Consider the following 18,478-nt stretch of genomic DNA (forward strand, 5'->3'; position numbering starts at 1 on the left):
AGGAGATTAAACCCACACACCAGGAGGTTCATGACCGGCCTTTCGCTAGCCTCACCAGCAGTCACCCAAATTCCAGTCCCTGAACTGCTCCTCAAAATAAAACTCGGCTGTAAATGGTACACCTGTTTTGGATTAGTTACAATAAATCAACATCTGTGCTTATTTCAGTTACCCTGGACAGGTGAAGACAACGACATGTTTTTAGCAAGCAAACTAGAAAATCTAGGGGAAAATGGAGAGGGTAAAATACAGAAAAGCCTAAAATAGTGTTAGTATAGCTTTAGCCTACAAATGAATCACTGAAGAAGCTTCCAAGTCCTATGGCAGAGTAGGACTACTTACTTGACCAGTAAGTGCCTACATTATCTAAAATTCTGCCTCTCCAACACTCCCAGGGGTTTATCATTAACATTCTCCTCCAGCCTACTTTCTAACTCCCTGGTTTCCTAATCTTATTATCCAGAATTATCACCGTAGGTGAAAAGACTACTCTGCTCTCATTGCCTTTTGTTTTTTCATCCTTATTCAGCAAAAGCCTCCCCAAATCTACTCTACTCTCTATTCCTTTCCTAGTCTTTCCACTGTGCCTTTTTTAGGAATCCTCATTCTACTGTAAATGAATATCCCTGCTTATTTTCCTACCTCAAATTAACTGAAAAGAACAGGAATCCCCATTTCTTCCCTGGCCACCATGATTTTTTTCGGTGACCTAGGATTGCAACCTTGGTGTCAAACTCAAAACTTTATTCTTACTCATCTCATATATCCAAGCAGTGGCCAAATAACTTTATAATATATCTCAGATCGGTCTTTTTCTCTCTACTTTTACAGTGACCACCCTAATTCAGTCCCTCATCCTTTCTCATGGTTTATTGCAAGTCTTCCAATGGGTTTCCCTCCAATTTCTTTCTCCTCCTCCATCTTCTGTAGCATTGTCAAAGTGCTTTTCTTAAAGAGGAGGGCTGACGCCATCACATCCCTATTTAATAAACTCTAGTGGCCTTCTGTTACCTCTGAAATTACAAATAGAAATGTCCCTCTAAGGGACATTTCATTCCTTTCACAACTTGGACTCAATCTACCCTTCCAACTTGATTACACCTTGCTCCCCTTCACACACATGACAGCAGCATAAAGCTGGTACTCTTACCATTCCTTATAGACAATGCTCTGATTCTAATCCTTGTACCTTTGCACAGGATCCCCTACACTAATAATAACCTACTTTGCTTCCTTACCTCTGCCTAAGAATTAATCCCCAGTTACTTTCAAGACCGTCCAAACTTACGAGAAAACATGCTATCCACTTCAAGAGAAAGAACTGTGGGAGCAGACACAGAAGAAAAACCTATGACTTATCATTTGGTTATATGGATATATGATTGGGGTTTGGGTTTTAAAAGATTGCTTTATTCCAAAAATGAATAATATGGAAATAGGCATAAGTGATAATACATGTATAACCCAGTGGAAGTACTTGTTGGCTCTGGGAGGGGGGAGGGAAGAGGAGAAGGAAAGAAAATAAATCATGGAAACATGGAGAAATACTTTAAAATAAAACATTTTAAAATTTAAAAAAAGACTCAACACAAGGGCCACCTTCTACATGAGATTTCCTTGATCCCACTAGCTGCTAGTGCCCCTTGTTCCATTTCTCTCCATCACTATGTAACAATTTTGAATCTACTGAAGTACCCATAGGTATAAAGAACAGAGCCAGAAGATACACCTTGCTCCCCACCTTAAATTCTTGCTTGTTGTCCTGGTCCTGGTGCCATTGTCAGCAACCTCTCCTCTTCTGGAACTTTGAATCACATTGATTTCATCTTGTTGCTGTTTTCTATGGATATCCAGGACACTTTTCCTTCTTTTTCAATGCTCTTAGTACCTGACTCAAAGAAAGTCTTCCTCTCCAAGCTGTTTCTGCTATCATCCTTGTCGACATTAACTTGCATTTTAATGAACCTTCTAAGCTCTCTAAGATCATAATTTCTCCATCTCTTCAAGCCCAGGAATGGGCATCTTCCACCCACCTCAATCAACTACATATAAAGTCATACCTACTGCCCACTTTCACTTGGATCTGAATCACTTCTGAGGTACTGAATTGTGAAGTCTCTCCAATCTGATTACAATCTCTTATCCTTCTATTTCTTTTTTTTTTTCTTCAAAACCCTCACCTTCCATCTTGGAATCAATATTGTGTATTGGTTCCAAATCAGAAAAGCTATTAGGGCTGGGCTATGAGAATTAAATGCCCCTGGAGTCACCCAGCTAAGAAGTGTCTGGTACAAGATTTGAACTCAAGACCTCCTGTCTCTAGACATGGCTCTCTTTCCACTGAGCCTCCTATTTCTACACCTACACCTCACTCAATGAATTTATTTTGTCCTCATGGTTACCTCTCGTCCCTCAACTCCTCTGTTTCCCCTTAGTTGATTAATCCCATTCTGGATTCACTTGTCTCTCTCTCTACCCAGTTTAGATCCCACAGTCACTATTAACTACACACATTCATCAACATCCTAGAATTCCTTACCCATTTAGTAATAATTATTTCTGTAGTGATGAAAAGTTTGAAAATGACTCTATTTCCATCATCTCATTTGATCTTCATACCAACCTTGTAAGGCACTTACTTAAATATGCTATTATCTCAGTCTTACAGATGTAGACACTGAGGTTTAGAGAAATTATATGTGACTTGTCCAAGGTCAAACTGCTACTAAGTGCCACATTTGATCTCAGGTTTACCAGATACCACATCTATCATGGTATTCAGTATACCATGATGCTACCCTTCCTAAATACAGTTGACCTTGTACCATTCCTATCAGCTAATCCTTAACCCTGGGTAACTTTTGCCATCTGCTTTCCTCATTCCTGTTTCCAGGTTACCGAGTTTTGATGGACAAGGTTATGTAACCACATTGGCTAAGGATTCTACAAATAAATCCTATTTATCCTCAGTGGGCCCACCCTGCCCCTTAGAAATCCTATTTTTCATCTCTTATTAACTCCCTAAAATAATCTCTATCGCACTCTTCTCAAGACCCCAATCCCATCCCTAAACTACTCACTCACTCTTTTAAAAAATCCTTACCTTCTGTATTAGAATCATTTAAAGAATTAGTTTAAAGACAGAAAATCAGTAAGGGCTAGGCAATTGGGTTTATGTGTCTTTGATCCCAGGATCTCCCATCTCCAGGCATGGATCTCTATCACTGAACCACTTAGGTGCCCCAATTTATTCCCTTTTGCATGATTTCCTTGCGATTTCTAATCTCTCCTCTCCACTGGCTCTTTTCTCTTTGTCTACAAACTGGTTCATCTCATTTATTGTAAAAACAAAAGCAAATAAAATACCTTCATTCATCCCTACTACCTTATGAGAGTCTCATCTCTCTTGTCATTGTCAAATTTTATTTTAATATGTATTATTATTTTGCTTTCATATTATTTTCATATCCTGATATATGTAGATACTTGTATCTATATCAAATATCTACATAGATATATAGATATGTATATTCTTTTCGGCTGGTCTTATTTCTTGAAACAAAAAAATATATATATAAAAATTTGTTTAGCAAAACAAACCAACATATCGACCAAGTTTAATATGATATGTAGTTTTTATCATCCATAGTCCAACAGCTCTGCAAAGAAAGGAAGGAGATTTTGTGACAAATTTCTACAGAGGAGTCTATATTTGCTGCCTTCATCTTCATATTACTCATACATAAATTTCAGCTTCTTGCAATCTAACTTCTTGACCTATAATTCATAGGAAACTGACTTCTCCAAGATTACTAACATCTTAATTTATAAATCATAGTCTTTCCTTGGTCTTCACCTTCCTTTAACTCCCTGTAAGACACATTATCCCTGTTTCTTTTTTAATATTCTTCATCTTTTGTTTTTCCAAAAGAATTTTATTTTTTTCTAGTTCAATTAAATAATTTTGGGTAATTTAATTTGGGATAGCATTGAATAAGTAGATTAAGTAGGATTATCATTTTAAATATATTGGCTCTACCTTTCCATGAACAATTACTATTTCTCCAACTATTTAGATTTGACTTTATTTGTGTAAAAAGTGTTTTATAACTATGTTCATATAGTTCCTGGGTTTGTTTTGACAGGTATACTCCTAGCTATTTTATTCTATCTGTGATCATTTTAAGAGGGGTATCTTTTGCAAGGCTTTCTTAGTAATATATAAAAATACCAATGATTTATGTGGGTTTTATTTTATACCCTGCTTCTTTGCTAAAATTATTGATAGTTTCAACAAACTTTTTTAGTTGAATCTCTAGGATTTTTCACATATACCATGACGTAATCTTTCAGTAGAGATAGTTGTATTTCCTCTTTGCCCATTGCAATTCCTTCAATTTCTTTTTCTTCTCTTATTGCTTTTGCTAGCATTTCTAATACTATGCTAAATAATATTTGTGATAGTGGGCATCCTTGTCTACTCCTGATCTTATTGGAAAGGCTTCCAACTTATTCCCTTTACAAATAATAGTTCCTGATGGTACTAGGTAGATATTTTGTATTGTTTTAAGAAAAACTCCATTTATACCTTTGCTTTCCAGTGTTTTTAATAGGAAAGAGTATTGTTTGTCAAAGGCTTTTTCAACATCTATTGATGTAATTATATGGATTTTATTACTTTTGTTATTAATATAATCAATTATGTTAATAGTTTTCTTTACATCAAACCATCCCTGCATTCCTGGTATAAATCATATTTGATCACAATGTATAATTTTTGTGATATATTATTGTAATCACCCTTGTTTCTTGATAGTCTCTTCCTTAGTTTCTTTGATTTTTGGTTCTTCTCCTAGCCTTCCTTTGCCTTTCTTGCCTTCCTTGCCTCCTTCACTAGATCCTCTTTCTCTTTATACCTTTGAATGTAAGCAGTTCCTGAAGGGTCTGTCATTGATTCTCTTTTCTTTCACTCCCCTTACCCTTTATGGTGCTCTGTCTTCAACTCCCATTCAGATTGCTCCCCTGAAGTTATTTCTATCTTGAACCCTTTCCCAGGCTCTGAGTCCTCATTTATGCCTATCTACTAAACATTCCTACCTGACATACCAGTGATAATTTCAAACTCAATTTGTCCAAAGCCCAAGTTGTCTTTCCCCTTTTGTCTATAAAAATGAGATATTTGGATTAGATGATGCCTGTATTATCTTCCAATTTAAAATCTATGATACTATAATCCATACCCCATCCTTCAAAAAAATAAAAGTAAACCCTTAGTCTTTCTCCAAACTTTTCTATTTCTGTTCTTGTGAATGGTACTTCAATTCTCAAGTCAAGAATTAGTATTCCTCTTTTTTACTTCTGATTTTATCACCCTCATTCAGTATTTTATTCTTATTATTTTTAATTGTTGTTGTTATAGTAGCTTTCTAACTAGACAGTTTTCCTCTCTGATCCATCTTAAATTGTGTTTCCAGATTTTTCTTCCTAGGGTATAGCTTTGATTTCATATTCTTCAGCTCATAACATTAGACAAGACACCAGATATTATCTAATTAGAAACCTTCTTTTTATAAGTGAGGAAACCAAGAGGTTAAGGGACTTGCCCAAGGTCACACAGCTAAGTTGTTGGCATAACATGGAAGTCAAATCCAGATCTTCCAAAGCTTAGATAAGTGCTTATTCCAATACTCCATGATATTTCCTTCATTCCTCTCATTTCCAAACTTTTATTGGTTGCCTGTTATCTATCACATGAAGTTCTTAGTCTGGCATTCAAGATCCTATGCTATTGGACCCCAACCTACCTTTGACTTTGATGTCCCAGGCCTTCCTTCCAAAAACCCTATCTATGTTCCAACCAAACTCAACACTCATTGCTCCCTAGGCATGCCTCACATTCTCCTGACTATTCTTCCTTGTGTCTGAAATGTTCTCCCCTCAAAACTTTGTTGAAGTTCAACTCGCACTTCAAAGCCTGCGTTATACCTCTCCTTCATGGAGCTTTCCCTGGTTGCTGTCTGGCTCCTCTTCAATCCATAGCACAAATACTAACCCTTGTTCTTAACTATTCAAAAGCAAATATCCTGACTATCCTTTTGGTTGTGAAACACAAACTGTATGATTTGGTTAAATGCCTTACTAAAATTCCCTCTCCTTTCCCTTGTTGCATTGAATGGTTCTATAATGACTCACACATCCTTGTTGAACAGCACTGCTCTGAATTCCATATCCAGTGTCTGCTCTAGGGGATATTACTAGTCATGGCGTATCTGCAGAATATATGATCAAATTCCACACTGGCTCTAAAAGTCATATCATGGTCAGATTTAAAATAAGGTGGGCTTATGGGACTTCTTCCAGTCCAGACTTACCCTCAAAGGCTTACTCTGGAGCTCCTAAATGTGTACGTCATTCTAGGGACACTGAATCGCTAGAATGTTGGTGGGGCAGCATGGTATAAAATATAATATATAAAAACAGAATGTAAATAAGTATATGCATTAATGTACCTATAAATATATATTTATGAATAAAAATATATAACATATAAAAATAAAGAACACTGAACTTGGAATCAGTATACGTTGTTTTGATTTCTGGATCTGCCACTTTCTAGGATTGTGAACTTAGGTCAATCCTTTACACCAAACCATAAACCCTAAAGATCATCATGATGACGTATGACATTGGGTCATGTGCTCAGCAACTCTATCAAGGTTTTCTAAGAGAGGGCGTATATGTAGGAAGAGGAGGTAGGAATCTCAGAATGACCCAAGAATTATTTTATTTATACCATCCAAGTTCCAACTGACCCCAGATGATGCAGAAGTTACTCTGCCTAGCCTCTAGATAAAAAAGATATGAAAGCCTACTCTGTAGAATCCTCGGCATTTTTATAGGTTTTTAAACACAAATGGCAGGATTACAGTAAGCCAGACCTTAAGTACTAATCAAAGTAACCAGCTAGTTCAAAAACCCTGGCAGGACTTAAAAAATAGGCTTCCTGATCAAAGGACAGAGTCAGCATTCATTACTTTGGGGGTCAGACACTGGGTATTTCTAACTAATCTGTCCTTACTACAGATCTTTAGAACAGGGCTTCTCAACCTATTTTGTGCCATGTACCCTTTTGGATATATCATGAAGCTTATGGACTCCTCAAAATAATTTTTAAAGTTATATAAATAATTTACATACTACAAGGGAAGCAAATTATTTTAAAATACAGTTGTCAAAATATTTTTAAATTCTAGGACTGAGGGCAGCTAGGTGACTAAGTCCATTGAAAGGCTGGCCCAGAGAGACCGGAGGTCCTGGGTCTCATATACTTCCTAGCTATGTGGCCTAGCTGTTACCACCTTTTTGCCTTGGAACCAATACACATATTGATTCTAAGATGAAAAGTAAGGTTTTTTAAAAAATCAAGAACATCAAGCTAAGTTCAGAATTAGAAGTTTAGCCTTTAAGAAGTTTTAAGCATAGAATTCACATACTAAACCTACTGCTAGTACTAATAAATGTTAATAATACTATTATTGTTTGTGTTAGTAGTGATGCATTGGAATCCTTTTTAAGAGAAAACAGGGAAGATCTCCAGCATGTGGTGTCCATTGGTGGTGAACTTATGAGAAGGATATGGATAAGAAATTCATGGGATGGGCATATGAATGGATTGTGATCCTCCCCATTAAAAGGAGCTTCTACATTGATGAGATCCCAGATTCATCTGAGGACCAAGTACTACTATTGCTGTTATTACTGTTATTTAGTTGGGAGGGATAGCTGATACATGGAATCCCAGTTCAAGGGGGGCTTCATTGGCTAGGACAATACACCATTCAAGATCTGACTCCCACCAACCTTTCAAAACTTATTTCATAATGTCTCTTTTCATGAATTCTATCCAGATAAACTGAATATCTAGGAAACTGTTTCCCAAATTCAGCTCTCCATCTACCATGCTATGTATATGAACACAATAGAGCTCTGCACCAGATACTAACCCAATAGGTACATCTCCCTCATGTCCACATCCATCTCTGCTAGCAGGCAAACCATTCTCTGAGGTATCTTCCCTTTATTAGACTATAACATCATCATTTATGACTTTGATGCTGTTGTATATTACTTAGGCTCAGAGGTTTTCTGGTTAATCCTCTTGTTTGTTTTTTTAAGTCAGTAAATAGATATGTTGTTGACAGATATAAAAAATTAGATGTACCCACTCATTTTGGAGAAATGCCAATGTCATGTCTAGCACTATATCCTGGAATGGAGCCCTATGCAGAGTGGGCACTTGGAAAATGTTGTTGACTAAGTGACCCTTGCACATAGAGAAACAACCACAGTATCTCAGCATAGGATGGGATCTCAAAAATCATTGTCTAATCTTTCTATTTGATCAGGGGTCCTATCAATTTCATATACCTTCTTTCTATTGGCCAGTGATTGAGTTTGATTGAACAAGTTACTTCCATAACTGTTTACTTTATTTTCATGGCTTAGCTCTCTGGATTTCAACTCTTGGCTTCTTATGGTTCTGGCTATTGGTGATATCCTGATCACTAACTAGACTTGGCCTTATAACCCAATCAGAGATTCAGCTTCTGCTATATCTAGTGTTGTGGAGATAAAAAGAGGTATGAAAATGTCCCTGTACCTAAGAGATTTATAGTCTAGTTCGGGAAATGAGATATACACCTAAAAAAAATGTAGTGTTTGATTTTAGCCAATAAAGAATCTGAAACCATTTCTCCAAGAATAGCATTACCTATTCATGGGGGCCTGCGATTCCCATGAATGAAGAATAGATTCTTCTTGCTAACTTCCTTCTGTGAAAAAAGAGACCAGGTAAGTCATTGCCTCTTGCTTATAAAGGGAATTGTGCCCTCTTTCTGATTGGCCAGACAGTTTGACCTTTGGACCTCCTTTGAGAGTCCCTATTGGTGGATATTTTGAAAGAGGAATTGGACTTAAAGATGTCAACTCCTTTTTCATTACTTAAATACAGGGGAGGAGGGTCTTTGTCCAAACTAGGAAGATACCTTTCCTCCTCTTCTGTGGCTAGGCCAGTTTAATTTTCAAAATGGGTCCAAGTTCAACATGGTTGATTAGTCCACCCTTAATCTTTCCAATAGTCAAGGTTCTTCATGGCTGATCAGCTCCTTTATCCTTTTATTCTTGTAAGATTTTTTTAAAACTCTTATCTTCCATCCTAGAATCAATACTGTGTATTGGTTCCAAGACAGAAGAATAATAGGCATTTGGGGTTAAATTACTTTCCCAGGGTCACACATCTAGGAAGTGCCTAAGGCTAGATTTAAACACAGGATCTCCTATTTCTAGGCCTGGCTCTCATACCATTGAACCACCTAACTGCCCCTGTCTTTTTAAGATCTTAACAAAAGAAGCAAGGTCCCAACCTAGTCTGATATCCTGTGGGGGGCAGGAGGTAGAGATTTTTGAAGTAGCCTCAGGTTTGGCAGCAGGCAGTTTCAGCCTGACCTGGGGAAGATTAAGGGAAAAAATCATTTCATTTAACATCACAATTCAATATTAGTTTTCCACAAAAAATAAATATAAACTAGCTTATACTGGTATGAAGAGTTGTTATAGACAAGAAACCACTGCCAAGTCCTCTATCTCCAATATTCTGTCAGTTATTAATCCTTGATCATTCTATGCTTCATCTCTAATATCTGTCCTCTTCTCTCATTTGGGCAACCATGCTAGTTGAGGTCCTCATTACCTCTCACCTGAACTAATGCAGTGACTTACTAATTGATCTAATGGCTTCAAGTCTTTTCCCTTTCCAATCTACTCTCCACTCAGTTACCAAAATGTATTCCTAAAAACTCAGGTCTAACATGTTGACCTTCTCTTCAAGAAGCATCAGTAGCTGCTGATTTATTCCAATATAAAATACAAATTACATAGTTTGATGCTGAAAACCTTTCAGAATCTGGTTGAAGCCTCTCTTTCTTCCTTTTACTTTCCTTTATTTTCCTTCACACATTCTGATTTTCTGCCCAACTGGCCTTTTTGCTATTATTTATATCCAATGTTCCATGGCTTTGTTCAGGTTGGCCCCCATGACTGGAATTCTCCTCTTCCTTCTCTTTCCCCTCCTCTTCCTCTTTCTCTTCTTCCTCCTCTTCCTCCTCCTTCTCCTCTTCCTCTTCCTCCTCCATCCCTTCTCCTCCTCCTCCTCTTTCTCTTTCCACATCTTAGAATCTCAAGCTCCTTTTGAGGCTCAGTTTAAGTATTACCTCCTACATGAGGTCTCTCCTGAATCTCCTCAGTTGTTTGGGTTCTTTGTGCCCCAAGTACCTAATATAATACCTTATACGTAGTAGGTGCTAAATAAATGGAGTTGAACTGACTGAGGGCATTGTGAAGAGCCTCATGAATCTGTTCATCCTTTATGGATGATGAGAGAAAATAAGAGAGTTGGGACCAGCCAATAAAGGACATGAGGTAGGGAAGTCACATAGTACATTTGGAGGACAGTAAATAGAACAGCTGGGATTGAGAATTCCATTAGAAGAGTTAAATTGTAGAGAGAAACGAACATTAAACTATGGAGAACTTTCAGTATCAGGATAATATGATAGGATTTTTCTGGGACTAGCTAGTTCACACAGAGCACTACAGTAAAGGTTCTGTCACCACATGGGCAGCTAATTTCTGTATATCACCACGTCCTCATAGACTAAACTCTTAACCTCTGACAGTCATCCTCAAAGTGAATGGCATTGTCAGAAAGGGAGCCAGATTAGCCTGAGAATGGCTTAGCATCAGTGAATCCCCATTATTGGAAAAACAATACTCTATGAACATATTCTATGAACCATCATAGACATACTCTATGTCTCAAAAACATACTCTATGAACCATCAATCACTCAATTGACAAGTATTTGTTAATGATCTACTATGTGCCAGCCACTGTGCTAGGTATTACAGATACAAAGAGAAAAAACAAAGATTCTACCTTCAAGGAATGTGTGTGTACACACACACACACACACACACACACACACACACACACACATACCATATATATACATGTATGTACAAACACATATATAGTACCTGTGTGCAGATGCACTTATACGTATGAGACACCTACACATATGTATACATGCCACCATATGCACATAACCCTGTGTGCATATATTTACATGTCTATATGTATGCACATATATGTATATACAGACATGCAGATACATATTCCTTGAAAAGAGATTTTGTCTAGATGTCTGTATGTATACACACAAATACGTATATGTACGTACATATCTTTGTATAGACCTATACTTTTGGTGACAGCTTTTACAATATACATATGTACAAAAGAAAAAGAAAAATTCAGTGATGATTCAGGAGCCCCATCTTTGCATTTGAAGGAAAGTACTTATCCAAGAAAGTCTGTGCTATATTGAATAAGCTGTGCCACAATTTCATGAAGAAACTCATTTTGGTTTATCTTGTTGTAATGTTATCTAGCTATAATACATGGGTTGTACTGCAATGCTTCAAAACTGAGTACTGACTCCCCATTCAGACAGTTCATAAAATACCTTCACTGAAGACTGCATTTCCACATTGTACATATGGGAAACCCATTACCCCACAACACCCAAAAATGCACACTCTCTGGGGTAAATGCTGACAGTTACCCAGCAGGATCCAGCACTCCTCATTTAGGAATGAAGCTTATTTGACTCCAGCAAGGCACCAGAAGAAACTTTAGATGGGCAGAATGTCATTCCTACCCTCAGAGTTGGACCAGTGCATCGAGGTTTAAACCAGAGTAAAGGTTTGTAGTGTGACCTTTGGAGAAGATTCAGATTGGCCTGAGGTACCCTCTCTGCTCTCAATGGCCAAACTTCTGACTCAAGCTTGGGGGACCCAGCCTAAAGGCTTGGACAAGTGCTACTTCAAGCGAGAAATAAAACAGTATTTTTACATTGTGAAACAGAGGGAAGCAAGTATAAACACTGAAGATAAGAATTTAGGAAGGAAAAGAAGGAGACTGTCAACAACAAAGATTTTTAAGCCAAGGTTTATAAACTTGTTTTTAAAAAATATTTTGATAACCATATTTCAATATAATTGGTATCCTCTGTAACCCTGTATAGCTTTTTTTGCGCATCTAAAATAGTTTAAGAAGGGGTCCATAGGTTTCATCAGACTGCCAACTGGGTCCAAAACACAGAAAAGATTAAAGACTCCTGGTCTATAATGTGGTCTCATTAAGTTAAAGAATTAAAATGGTGGACTTTTCTTTCCCCCACTACTGTACATAATATTCCTTCTCTTGACTCTGGGCTTTCCCATAGGCTGTGTCCCCATGCCTGGAATGTCATCTCTCACTTAGAGTCCCTAACTCCCTTCAAGGCTCAGCTCAAGTGCTACCTCCCACTTAATAATCTTTGGGATGCCCCCCCCATTTATCAGTGCTCTTCCCCTCCAAATGCAAAGAATTCTGTATTTATTTTCTGTATCCCTTGTATTTCCTTATCAGTGTATATGTTGTATTTGGTGTTTGGTCATTTTAGTTGAGTTCAAATCTTTGTGACCCCATTTGGGGTTTTCTTGGCAAAGATACTGGAGTGGTTTGCTATTTCCTTCTCTAGCTCATTTTATATGAGGAAACTGAGGAATGAAATTAAAGTGACTTGAATGGCTAGTAAGTATCTGAACCTAGATTTAAACTCAGGAAGATAATTCTTCTTGACTTTGGGACCCACAATTTATCCATTGCACCATCTAGCTGACCATATGCTTTATATCTCCATTAAAAGTAGTTCCTTGAGGGAAAGACCAGAAAATTGCTTAGGATAAAAATCAAGAAAGTAAAATTTAGAAGTAAATGAGTCGTGGCATGTGCCCAGCTACTAAAGGAGTGAGATGAAGGAGGTAGGCACATTTATAATTGCTCCCCTAAAACCCAGTATTTTCATTTTAGTCCTTAGAGCCACTTAGAGTCTCTCAGTTCACTTAAACTTCAAAGCCTAAGAATAAAACTTAAAGCAAAACCAGCCGATTTTTCTCTAAGGTAATATATTTTTCACACGATTCTGAAAAGTTCCCTGGGGTCTCTATTGTCCCCCCAAGTCTCAGACTTAAGATGGAATTTATTATGAATGCCAACACAGCTTCCTGTTAGAAAGGTATTTGTTCAGAAGAAGAATCTGCCTACTCAGGTATGCCAGTCCCCTCTCTCCATATGTCCATAACAAACTTTCATAATCAAAGGATAAATGAACATTGTAGGAATAAGAAACTTTCTTTGTAACTCATCCCATGTTACATAGAATTGATCTTGAGGATACAGTTTCTCTTTAAAGTTTTGGGTGTTCCCACAATAGGAGTCAGCCCTGCTGATGATCACTGAAAAATAGAAACTTGTCCATCTGACTCTGTATAATGATCTTCAGCCCATTTTCCAGCCTACATCCGTGACTAATTTCTTTAGTTTATCTCAAACTTTTTATTTTGCTTTTCAGATGAAAATGTCCTATTTGACTCTGTTGCTGTAAGTCTGAATGTATAAATAAATGACTATAGATCTTGGGTGGTCATGAAAGAGGAATTTCGCTTGAGAAATGAAAGTATTTTTATTTAGCCAATTCTTAAAGAAACAAATGAGCATGGTGTAATAAAAATGGTAATCTGTGTGACTATTTCTGGTTGCAGTGACTGGTATATACTCTGGCTTGGCTAGAGAGCTGCTAAGGGGAACGTTCAGGGATGCTTAGTTACAATGGTGGCCAATAGTCAGCGGGTTGTAACCATAATGATAGTGAAAATGGTAGCCTCTTCTTTATTTTCTCAATTTAGTGGATCTAGGACTGATAAACTTGATGACAGGGGTCTGCGCTTCCCACTCCCTTAAGGAGGAAAACTTTATTTTTTTAATTCCGATCTTCGCTCAGATTCTTTTATCTGAACAGATACCAGATTCCACGGGTTCTTGTAAAAGGGATATTCTGCCTAATGATATACACCAGAAATGGACAGACACATGAAAACAGTAATTAAATAAGGTGTGGGAGAAACAACATCTTGGTTAGGGAAGGGAAAATGTATAACATTCCAGGAAAACTTACCATAATGATCTATTTTGTATAATTATTCAAATAATCCAGTAATATAAACGACTCCTGGGAACAAATTGTTATAAATTGTTTACGTGTGAATGCTAAATGAGATCAATCATAGACCTGTCATTAGTAAGAGAACATCTATACAACAGACAGTGAAGTGGAAATATGATGTGGCTAATGTGGCTGGTTTAGACAGCTAAATAGAATTATGGAGGTTAAGAAAAATCCACTGCAGATCCAAAATTTAGGTCACATGCTCAGATCTATGGGAATCAACTTACTGTCCTTTAACTAATACTTAAGGTTTTCCCTGAGAGAGTTCACAAATCCTTGAATAACTTTGAAGCGTGGAGGGAATGATCATTTCTTTTTCCTGGGGGTATAGGCAAGTAAGTGGTAAGTAAAAATTTTGGTTTTCAAAAACAAGCGTAACTGCGCAATTCCTGCTACCAAAAAAAATGTCAGTGACTCATAATCTCTTAACAATTTCATGTCAGATAAGTCACTCTTAAGGATCACAGGCAATTTTCTGAGCTATTGCATAAGTTTATGATATTATTACTTTTATCATGTAGGCTCAAAAGCCAATTTGAAGTTTACCCAAATTTAACAAAATTATTTCTCAAGAAGCAGGCATTTTTGTACTTGAATTATTTTTTTTTAATTCTTCCTTTAGAAAATGGTTCCTCCAACTAAGCAAAGTGGAGTTCATAGTCTTATGCTTTCTATTTTTTTCTGTTCCTTTCTCTCATATTTTATATTTCAGGAGTATATCACACCAGAGTTTACAAAGTACTTTCATGCAGACACAGATAAAATACACATGGTTAAAAGTAAAATGCAGCAAGAGGACCAGATGATTTGGCCAGTATCACACAGTGGATCACATAAATCAAAACACCTAGTAAGCACTGTTCCCCCTGGGAATATGGACTAAAAAGTCAGGTCCCACCTTTTAGAAATTGCTCCCATCAAATGTGACTAAATAGAGAGGAATTTTTCAAAGACTCAACTCAAAACATTTGCTTGAGAAACTTTCTGAATAGAGCCACTGCCTGCTAAAACACATGCAGTGGATGAAAGATCAGGTTTCTCGATCCAGCTGTCCAGAATCCCATTAGCCCCTCTTACTACTATCTGTCTTTTTCTATAATTAGGATGGCTTAACGTTTATCTGGGCCTTTTTCAAAACCAGATTTCCTTCCTAGCAGCAGCAGCTGTCACTCTTGCTTGCCTTAATGGTATCTGAGGGCTTACTTTTGATTTACATTATGGTGGAGCTCATGTGAACCTGAAGTGGGGGATAAGGACATGGAGGGATGCTTTCTGTTATGTTATTTTTTAAAAAGAAGTATTACCTGAGGATGGGCATGTTGTTTTGCCATCTGGTCTGTCTCCAGTAGGCCTTCAATGCACTTCCCTTTCCTTTTCAAGTCTGTCTCTCCTTCTATGGAAAGTGACTCTGTTGGTGTTGGAAGGGTTTCTGTTTCTTGCTGTGCTTGAGTTAAAATGGCATATTCTCCTCCATGGAACTGGGAATTAAGATGAATAGCTTCTGCCTCTTCGTGAAAACTCTCTCTTCTATTACCTTGGCTAAGTTCAAGATTGCTGACTTCTCCAGGACCTGGGAGGCTAAGCGAGCCATCTGTTGCCTTTTCTTGCAGGTTGGTGTTCAGCTTCCTGGGTTTCCCTTTCGCCCCTGGTCTCCTCGCCCTAACTAATTTCTGTGAGCCCTTCTTCCGTAGCAGGTCTCCCCCTGCACTTTTCTCTGCTGGGTTCTCCTCAGGCTGATTTGTCACTGGCTTTTCTAACTCACGAGTCTGGGGCATCATCTCTCCAGGTGTCTTATCCATGTCCATCAGATTGTCAATGGAGAAATACGCTTCTGCTTGGTGACTATCTGCATTTTCTCCTTTCATTCCTGGTTGATCACTGTCATTGGCTGTAGAAGTGACAGGGAGCTTATATCGCTCTTGGTCTTTCACTGGGGATGTTTCATCTTGGGGGTGTCTCAAAGTAAGAGTCATTCCTGGTTGCAAGATGGACTGATTGTAAGTGGGTAGACTGCTCCTTCCAGCTACTTCTTGGAGTTTTGAGTGATGACCACAGAAGCCAATGGTGGTATCCATAGGCACAATGTTATCTGACACCTGACACTGACAAGCCATTTCACTGTGGAAATGCTCACACCCACCCAGACAGCCCTCCCTGAATTTTGTCTCTTCGTCATCTCTTTCTAATAAAAAGATAGGGTCATTCCCTCTGAGCTCCTCTTGCCAGATTGCATTAGAGTAATCTGTCATAACATCGGAACATTCCAAATACTCAAGGTCATCATCTGAAAACTCCTCAGTACAGGTTAGCTTTATCTCTGGACAGAGTTCAAAATCTGTGTCAGAGTCTTCACTGGAAATCTCTGGGGAGACATGCTGCTTGGTTGTGGAGCTGTTCACATGGTAAATGGATGCGGTTTCCTCTGGCAGAGCCATGCTGAAGCTAATATATTTCTGTATTTTGGGGTCTCGATGACTAGGTGGTAAGACTTCATCATAACTGGCCATATGGTCATCAATTAACCTTGATGGTTTGGAATGTATCAGCCCATTGCCACATTTTTCCAGTGTGTCTACCTCATCCCTGCCTTTAAGGGAAAGCAAATCAAATGCATTTTCCTCTGTGTAATTGTGATTAGAGCAATCCTCTTGAGTCTGAATAGTGCTTTTGACACCTGTGTCTTTTTCAAGACTAGGTGACTCCTTGTGGTTGTTGGATTGCAACTGTGATAAGCAGGAGCCTCTAAATTTGGGGGAAGAAGAACCAGATAGAGTAGAAAAGTCCTCAATGACATTTCTTTCCTCCTGGAAAAGTTGTTCTTTCTCATCGATTTGAGGTGAGTTGTCCACCTCACACATCTCAGTCTTATTCTTCCAGCCTCTAGCAGCATCTTCTTTCAAGTTAGGGTTGAGTTGTGGGTTCTCTGACAAACACTCAACTTCAATAAAAGCTGAACAGCAAATCATTCCAAAACAGTTTTGAGCAGAGATCTGATAAACCGCAGCATCATTCTTGGTGCAGCTGAGGTGAAAAAGGAAAAAAAAAACATTGTTTACCACATGATGGATAATCTATCGGTAGAGTCTCAAAAAACTTTCCACAACAATACCCCAAGTGGAGAAAGTTGGCTGTATATCTAGATGAAAAAAGTGTCTCTTTTTCCACAATCTCCTTCTGTTAGGAGAAAGGCTGTGATATTTTTAGAGTATTGGGAATTTGAAAAAGTACCATTCTAGCATTGGCTTCTGAGCAAGAAATTGTAGCTTATACTGAAATATCTACCATATCCTGCTCTAAATGACCAAAACAACCTGAGCAATAACTGTATTTAAAGTCACATCAAAAACTGTGGCTCTTGCCAGGATATCTCTCAGGGTGTCTCTGATTACTACATCCCAAATTATGGAAAAATGAGTTTTGCTAAGCTCATTGTTCTCCGTTATTGGACTAGCTAGTGCTATCGACCATGGTCCTTTACTGATTCTGGTGGAGAATGTCATTCTCCCTAACAGAACACTAAATTTTATGAAGCTTGAAGTCTATAGAGCAAAAAATTAAATTGATCTAGTGTGGTATTAAATTGTTCAAATATGTGCGAACATTACTCAAGATATCTTAGAGGTTTCTTTTTCCCCTCAACCCCATGTATTTGCTATTAGAAGGAAGAGGTGATATATTACAAAAACACTAAATATTTAAGTAAGAAGACTTGGGTTTGAATCTCAGCTCCAATGCTTCCAACTGTGTGACCAAAGGTAAATCATTTAATTTCTCCAAACTTAATGTTGATCATCTGTAATATAATAAGAATATTAACACGATTCTCTCTTGTGGCTGTTCTGATCATCAAATGAGATGGTGTATATGAGGGGCTTTATTTGCTGAATGAATGCAAGCTTTTTGAGGGAAGGGACTATTCAACTTTTATTTCCGCATCCCAAATTCTGGCATAGTGCTTGGGACACAAGATGATAGATTCATCACTGGTCCTTAAGAAAGAAATAAAAAGAATTGGACCAAAATCCCAAGCCAAAGATAAAGCTTGTATTTTGTGGGCATAAAATATACAAGTCAAAAGTCTGCAGACATGCCCAGTTTGTGTGGTCTGAGTCATCCATTTTCTAGATTCTATAGATTTTATAAGCATAGGCAATAACTCAGCTGAGGCTGTGAACAATCAGGCAATGTATATTCTGAACAGGCATCCCAAACAGGGTTGATGAAATGGACTTTCAGAACAGCTTCCAGTAATAAGAGTTATGACCAGAACATCCCCCTGTCCTTTTTCTCCTTTTTCCTTCTTTGGTGGCC

General features: G+C 37.8%; 1 protein-coding gene and 1 long non-coding RNA gene across 13 annotated transcripts in view; one reads left to right on the plus strand and one right to left on the minus strand.

Moving 5' to 3' along the window:
- The window catches only part of ALPK2 (alpha kinase 2), a 189,052-nt gene that overhangs the window by 107,284 nt on the left and 63,290 nt on the right, over positions 1-18,478 (minus strand). For all 9 annotated transcript variants that reach the window (XM_056824488.1, XM_056824487.1, XM_056824484.1 and 6 more), the window contains one exon: positions 15,472-17,188. In XM_056824488.1, the coding sequence (XP_056680466.1) occupies positions 15,472-17,188 (1,717 nt within the window). The remainder of the gene's footprint in view (positions 1-15,471; positions 17,189-18,478) is intronic.
- The window catches only part of LOC130458493 (uncharacterized), a 79,859-nt gene continuing 77,021 nt past the window's right edge, over positions 15,641-18,478 (plus strand). For all 4 annotated transcript variants that reach the window (XR_008917849.1, XR_008917851.1, XR_008917852.1 and 1 more), the window contains exon 1: positions 15,641-15,777. This is a non-coding gene — a long non-coding RNA (uncharacterized LOC130458493). The remainder of the gene's footprint in view (positions 15,778-18,478) is intronic.

The sequence above is a fragment of the Monodelphis domestica genome, chromosome 3 (genome assembly GCF_027887165.1).
Source record: "Monodelphis domestica isolate mMonDom1 chromosome 3, mMonDom1.pri, whole genome shotgun sequence".
Lineage (NCBI taxonomy): Eukaryota > Metazoa > Chordata > Mammalia > Didelphimorphia > Didelphidae > Monodelphis > Monodelphis domestica.